This window comes from Penaeus japonicus, unplaced genomic scaffold (genome assembly GCF_977035675.1).
Source record: "Penaeus japonicus unplaced genomic scaffold, GWHDUDI00000001_assembly GWHDUDI00000028, whole genome shotgun sequence".
NCBI classification, from domain to species: Eukaryota; Metazoa; Arthropoda; class Malacostraca; order Decapoda; family Penaeidae; genus Penaeus; species Penaeus japonicus.
The window spans coordinates 28175084-28182769 of NW_028234430.1; the positions used below are offsets into that span (position 1 = coordinate 28175084).

Genomic DNA, 7686 nt, shown 5'->3' on the forward strand with positions numbered 1-7686 from the left:
TTTCCCCTTTGTTTTTCTTAAGGAGGAAAAAGTGAGAAATTCGATTAGTTTTTCAAGTCGATTGTACTTATTTGAGTGACTTTGTTCCATGGAAATGGGTGACACAATCGAAGACAGATATAGAGAGGGAGAGGGAGAGAGGAAGAATGCAACATGTTGACGTTAGGGATTGCCGGTGCATAAGCAATGGCCATGGTTACGTAATTAGAACAAAATACGAGTAATTGCATCATCGGAAGATAAAACTCAATGAAAACGTAAGTGAATGCCTCTAACTTTGGTCATCCTTTCAACAGGATGAAAGTATTAATACGATCAGCCTTATCGGAACAGAGCAATGCAACGTAATCTATTACGATAGGCAAAACTATTGGACATAAACCGACATTTAGTGTAAGTGAATAATTAAGGATAATCGAAGCGAAGGAAGAAAGCAGACAATCGTGTCTATCAAATAACTTTTAACAAATCACAAGAAAAGGGATGTGAACTTAACATTGGTAATGAAAGGGAAAATGGATTCGAGAAACTTCTAGATTTCTGTCTTTAAGCACTTGTAAAATATGAAGGGACGTGATAGATTTAGCACTTCTAAGTATTTTTCCTTTTCAAAGTACTCTCAAAACACGATAAATCTCTTCACGCAATCGGCATTATCCCGCGTGCCAGCGCTAATCTCACACTTGTGTGATGCGCGACGAAAAGAGAACCGGAAGCTATTTTTCGAAATTCACCAGCGTCTGTTAGGACACTCTTGATGTCTTTCCTTTTGCCTTGTACTTTAATTCGCTCTTTAATTCGTAGAATTAAACAAAAAAGTATAAATTAGCATCCTTTAGGATTCTTTTATTTTATTAAAAGATCCAACTCTTCTTCAAAGACCTCATGAACATCTTGGATCTTAATCCGCCTCTCCTGATCGTGTTCTTTTCCGTCAACTCTTGCTTGATTGTTTCTTTCATTTCTCCTTTTTTTAAATCATCATATGTAATTCAGTGATGGATTTTAGAACAGTTGAATATAAGGTGATTTGAAATGACGACAGAGAAGTGACTGAGGAGGAATCACACACACACACACTCAAACAGAGGACAAGAACGCATGGGAACATCAGAAAGCATTATGACAAAAACGCAGGTGGAGCAATTATAGTTTTCGGGAAGGGAAAGTGGAGCTTGGTTATCATGTCAACTTTGATAAATAGCAAATATAAAAATATAACATGCGTAAGTTAACAAAAAGGGACTATAGGAATCATGCAGTAGTATCCTTTTTTAAAGCAATTAAAATCCATGGAAATAAAAGTTAAATTATCAAATTAACTTTATTGTTAAATAGAACACAAATAAGAACGTATATAATTTAAGATGTATACATCTTATTAATAAATAGGAAATAAATATAACATAAATAAGTTAAGATATAGTCTTTGGTACAAATAAGGACTAGAGATCATGAGGCAGTCCTGTAGGAACTTCGCTTGTTCCTCGATCGAGCTGAGCGAGTTGTCTTGGTCTGGAGATGGACGGTCGAGGACGCCACTTCCCGTCCACGGAAGAACAGGACGCAGCTGTACTCGCCGGCGCTGTCGGGGCCGAAAGGTGCCAACACGAGGTACGAGTGAGGGACGTGAGTGCCTCGGCCGAGAGTGAACAAGGGCGTCTCAGGATCCTGGCTGAGGGCGTGTCCGTCGCTGTCTCTCCACGCCACCTGTCGGCAAGGAAGGGAATTAGGCTTGGGACACGTGTCATTTACTATCTTCGGACAGAGCAAACGTGGATTATCGTCTTTCCTGCTATCATTGATGTCTTCGACGGGTATTTATGAATGAGTGTTGAGCGTGAGGAAGTTAATGAACAATAAATTAATTCATGATTTCACTATTTCTGTCTTTCCGTGTGGTAATGCATGTGTACATAAACCTATATGTAGATATATTAAAAGATAGAGGAGTTATATGATTGCCTCTTATGATTAACATTGACTAGATCAACTAACGCAATTACCAAATCTGCATCTTCACACTTGGGAAGAGCCTAAATAATATTTAATTCCCGAAGTAACAGACACGTACATATATACACGCACCTGGTAGTGGTGGAGGTCGGCGATGGGTTCCAGTTCCGCCGAGCAGAACACGAACGTCCTCTCCGCGGGACTGATTTCGAGCCGAGTTCCGTTCCGGATGACGGGAACGGCGGAGGAGGGCGACCGTCCCACGGGCGTCGCGGCCGCCAGCGACGCCGCCAAAAGCAACCAAACGCACAAGGACCGCCAACCCGCCATGTTCACAGTGTGGATCCTCTGCATTGTTTCTCGAGTGAAGTGTAGAATGGAAGTGTTCCTCCATGGTCTCCCTCGACCCTTTTATACTGCCAAAAATTGCGTAATGTGTTGAGAAAACGTTTGGCCATGTCTATGACGTCACTGCATTACGTCTATGCCGTGTACGACAAGATCTTCAACACTATTCCTAAGCCCTTTGTCTTATACCCTTCTTTCAGGTAATTCAAAGGTTTGCACAGCTGCCTTGATTTTCATAAGAAAAGAAAGATCAGGTAATGAACAGGCGAGCGTGTCGACGACACGTTGAAGACATCTTCGTGATAAACGTTTTGTGGTGGCGGCTTCCTCCTTCCCGAATGATCTCGACCTTATGCCCTCGGGCGGAAAGGATCAACGATAACGAATTGGCAGAATAAAACAGGCGCGAGAATAGATGTCCGGATACATGCAGAGAGAAAATAAAAGGGCGTTAGTGAGACAGACAAATAGAGAGATCGTACAAATAAGAGGCAGGGATAGAATGAGAGAGCAAGTGGGGCGGGGTCGTATCAAATGTGTAGGTGGAGTCGGGATGGTGCACAGATAGTGCACTTGAGTGTTCTGTAGACCAATCAGAGTTTTATGCAAATATAAATTTATATCATATCACTCCCTTGTTTTATGTTCTAGTTTCTTCACAACATTCATTTTTTTATTAATAATTTTCAAAAACTTCAAATAAAAGAGATCAAGAAGTAAATCAAGTAATATACTGAAATTCAGACTATACTGGAAAGATACATTTCTTCACGTAAAACGTCTTCTTCACATTTAGAAAAATGTCTTGAGATAAGTATAAGCAATCTCCATCCTATTTATATAAACATTTAGATAAGATATATCCAAAGTCTCACCACAGACACCGATGGCTTATCATATCGTTTCCCTTAGATTTATTACTGCCAATAAGAACATCGTTGACTGTGTGAAGAATCAAAGCTTCCGTTTCGCCTTATCTTGTCTTATCAAGAACATACTTTTGAGAGGTCTGATAATACGTGAAGAAATTTACTGTCATTCGAATGTTGTAAGACAAATATTTAGAGCATATTGAATCTGACTTTGTACAAGTTACCCCCCCCCCCACCCCCGATCCGCAATTCGGTTGATCGGCACAATTTTGATTTGTCCGTCGGCCGTCAGTGGCTACTGGCTCTAGTACTTATGGTCAGACGCACATCTCTTTCTCCTTATATTTCTTTGCTTACCCATTGATCATATTTCATTCTCTCTAAGGCAGCGCGATAGCATTATAAAGTAGAGAATTATGTGGAGTGTTTTAATACCGCAATTCCGTGGCTCGGAAATTTCAAATCCGGCAACATTCAGTTTTCGAGTTTGCCGGATTTGGGAGGTTCAGTTATGTTACATTGATTAGATTTGAAACGAATGATGTTCGTTGTGCACTGCTTATGTAGATTCTAATCGTGATTTTTATTGTACGTCATCTGAATCGTTTACTTCATATTGCCTAATCATACGTAAATATGAAGGAAAATCCATTTTATTAATTAGGCCGGACCTCATGACAACTCTTTACACAAATCCTAATGACTATTCTCGCGTGGGTGACACCGTGCTGAGATCAGCAGAGTAGCGCAGTTGAGGATGCTTCGGAGGTTGAATCTAGCGAGAGAGACTCAGATAGCGAACATTTCAACGACTTGGTTACTGTCGAGAGTATGTGGGTGATAAATACTAGAGATAAGAACTCTCTCTTTCTCACCCCTTTTCTCCAAATCTTTCTCTCTTTCTCAATCTCTTTCTTTCACTCGATCTTAATCTTTCTTTCTTTCTCTCTCTCTCTCGCTGAGACCCCTCTCTCTTTCTCTCCCACACAACTTCATAATCTTAATAGATCCATCTTATCTTTCCAATATGACCTTGAGAAAAGTTGATCTTTCCTTTCACTTGCGAAAGGAAGTATGAGAACATTAAATGACTCTCGATCATTCACTTATCCTAAATGTCGTCATGAGATGGATTGCTTGGCATCATTGAAATATATTGTGATTCATTGCAAAGTTTTGTGCTGATAAGGCTGATTATATCAATACGTTCTTGCTGTTGAAAAGAGGACGGAAGATTGATTTATCTTATGATGGTGGGATCATTGTATCAAATGAAATTGCTGTGAAGTAAAAATGCACAGACCGTCAATGGAACCTGCACTTGAGAGAGTTTTCTCCTTAGGGAGAAGGAAGAATATTGATCCAGAAAGACGTCCCAGAGTAATAAGCTTTCCCAAAATGCATAGAGGAAAGATTAACTTATAAGAATATAGAACTGTATGTGAGGTTTTGTTGAGACCGGATTTTAACACGAAAACAGAGGATACGAATTGGAAATAAACTGGTAGATTGAAAGAAGTAAAAACATAATAAAATTAAAGGAAAAGACAGAGAGAGTGAGAGTGAGAGAGTAAGTGTGAGTGAGAATTAGATAGATAGATAGATAGATAGATAGAGATAGATAAATGACAGATAGAGAGATAAAAAAGAAAGAGAAGGAGAGAGAGGAGGTGGGGAATGAGAAAGAATGGGATGAGAGGGAGAGAGAGACTGGGAAAGGATGGGTAATAGAGAGAGGGAGATGATTATATGGATATGTAGAAAGAAGAAAAACAAATGAACCACAGAAGTTGCTTCATCCTTCGAGAAACGGAAGTAGGGAGGGTATCTGTAGAGAGAGAATAAGAGAAAGAGAGAAAGAAGCAGAGAGAAAAATAACAAAGCAGAGTGAGAGGGAGCGAGAGACAAAGGGGGAGGAGTCGAAGATAACATGTCTCCAACATGTCTTCCGATCAGCTAGACCTCCACGTCAGTCTTGAACGTGATCTCGACCGGTTCAACATCAGATTATTTCCTTCATGAGTCATTCACATTTGATAACGATCAGGATCCTCAAAATACTTTTATTATTATCAAATATTATGGATGACGGCGTTCGGGATAAAGTCTACGGGAACTTTCACCAAATTTCTATAGTAGTGATTTCCGTTTTGAATATTCTTGCATTCTAACAACAAAAGACTGGTAGAACAAGAAAAGAAGAAACGACAGGGCAAGAAAAGAGAACGAAAGAAGCAGAAAAAAAAGAAAAGGAAAGAAGAGAAGCGACGCCAATCAAGAGCTCATGAAAGTAGGATGTCTTGCCAGTAAAATGTGGATAAAATAGAGCAAAGGGAGAGGATATTGAGTAAGAGAAATGGGAGCAAGAAGAGAAGTAAGAGAAGAGGGAGTGAGAGCTGTATAAGAGGAAAAGGGAGGAGGCGTAGCTGAGGAAAGAAAATAAGCGTTCATGATATCCCTGAAGATATCTTAGCAAGTCAGGCAAGGGCGGATGTCTTGCCAGAGTGACGTACTGACGCGAGGTGAACATTGCGTCACGTACGCACGCACAGGTGAATTTTCGCGCCAAAAGCGAACGTTGTCTCCGCATTGCGCCATTCTTTTGGCTTCATAAAAGGCTGGAGTGAGACCATGCCGGACACTTCTCTCTCTCCTGCGTCGCTCTCGGGAATCCAGGCTGAGGATCCACACTGTGAACATGGCGGGTTGGCGGTCCTTGTGCGTTTGGTTGCTTTTGGCGGCGTCGCTGGCGGCCGCGACGCCCGTGGGACGGTCGCCCTCCTCCGCCGTTCCCGTCATCCGGAGCGGAACTCGGCTCGAAATCAGTCCCGCGGAGAGGACGTTCGTGTTCTGCTCGGCGGAACTGGAACCCATCGCCGACCTCCACCACTACCAGGTGCGTGTGCGTAAGTGCGCCAGGTCGTAGGTACACTATTTGGTTGACTGCCTGGTGTCCATGGAGCAATTTAGAGCAATTGAGAGATGTACTTGCACTTAAACGGAGTAAACATTTAGTGGTTTATCGGTGTGATAAATGAGTGATTGTGATGTTTAAAAATAATACATGTACCATAGTTTTCTCGACATGATTTGAAATATTAAAGAAGTTAGTAGTATTTTACGTGACTGTGCCTTTTGGGATATAGATGCACACATTGCATTCTGAAATTTTAGCAATATATTCATACCACAAATCGGTCACACAAGATTCCTCGTACATAACTTTCCTTCATAAAACTCAGTAAATACTTACTGTTTAACTGAAAATATATTGGATCATATAGGGAGTGGTACATGTCCCAAGCCTAATTCCTTTCTTTGTCGACAGGTGGCGTGGAGAGACAGCGACGGACACGCCCTCAGCCAGGATCCTGAGACGCCCTTGTTCACTCTCGGCCGAGGCACTCACGTCCCTCACTCGTACCTCGTGTTGGCACCTTTCGGCCCCGACAGCGCCGGCGAGTACAGCTGCGTCCTGTTCTTCCGTGGACGGGAAGTGGCGTCCTCGACCGTCCATCTCCAGACCAAGACAACTCGCTCAGCTCGATCGAGGAACAAGCGAAGTTCCCACAGGACTGCCTCATGATCTCTAGTCCTTATTTGTACCAGACTATGTTTTAACTTATTTATTTTGTATTTATTTCCTATCTATTAATAGAATAGATACATCTTAAGTTATGTACCTTCTTATTTGTGCTCTATTTAACAATAAAGTTGATTTGATAATCTAACTTTTATTTCCATTATGACACTCTCTGCCATAAGCCTTATAGTCTCTGTTTCTCTTTTCTCTCTCTCTCTGTTTTCCCTTCTGAATGCCATTTCCAATGTTATATGTGAGTGTGTGTCTGTTTCTACTTCATCAACGTCATTTTGCAAATATATTCTGGCTGTGTCGACTGACTCCTGTGCTCGTGTCGCCTAACAATCTGATCCCAAATAACTTTGTCATCTTGTCATCAGCAATGGCGGAGTTCTGCATTTGGTCGGATGCGTTTCTCTAACGATTATCGTTTCCCAGATGTTCTTTATTGTCTCTCGTTTGAATACTTTATTTTTCATTGTATAATCATAGCTGTAAATGAAGGAAAATACTTTCCATTTAATGAAGCGAACTTCCCCATCATACAATCAAGGAATACATTATCGCGTGGCTGACACCATGATAAGATAAACACGCGAATTGTAAAACGTTAATAGTTTACTCAGGAAGAGAAAATAACAGGGGTTTTATGAATGTGTGTGTTTTGCGTATGAACAGACTATTCACTTTTCCACTCTTCTTTTGGCATGTATCACTTACATACAAAAGTCAAAAGTATTTAGCATACTAAAAGTCAACCATTTTAATTAAATGGAAATATCAAATATAGATAGATAAATTATCCTAACATTACATTAAGAAAGTAATGTATTTGAATTCAGTCTCAAATGATGTGCTATGTTTATATATATATATATATATATGTATATATATATATATATATATATATATATATATATATATATA

General features: G+C 40.4%; 2 protein-coding genes across 2 annotated transcripts; one reads left to right on the plus strand and one right to left on the minus strand.

The window, feature by feature from the left end:
• Window positions 1-1374: 1374 nt before the first annotated feature.
• LOC122266709 (uncharacterized) lies at window positions 1375-2361 on the minus strand. Its single transcript, XM_043036540.2, has 2 exons — window positions 2089-2361; window positions 1375-1710 (listed from the first exon to the last, which is right to left on the minus strand). The coding sequence occupies exons 1-2, from the start codon at window positions 2308-2310 to the stop codon at window positions 1453-1455; spliced, it is 480 nt and encodes a 159-aa protein (XP_042892474.1). The 5' UTR covers window positions 2311-2361; the 3' UTR covers window positions 1375-1452.
• Window positions 2362-5822: 3461 nt separating this feature from the next.
• Window positions 5823-6907, plus strand: LOC122266713 (uncharacterized). Its single transcript, XM_086553791.1, has 2 exons — window positions 5823-6072; window positions 6505-6907. Exons 1-2 carry the CDS (start codon window positions 5875-5877, stop codon window positions 6760-6762), a joined length of 456 nt encoding a protein of 151 aa, XP_086409917.1. The 5' UTR covers window positions 5823-5874; the 3' UTR covers window positions 6763-6907.
• Window positions 6908-7686: the final 779 nt, after the last annotated feature.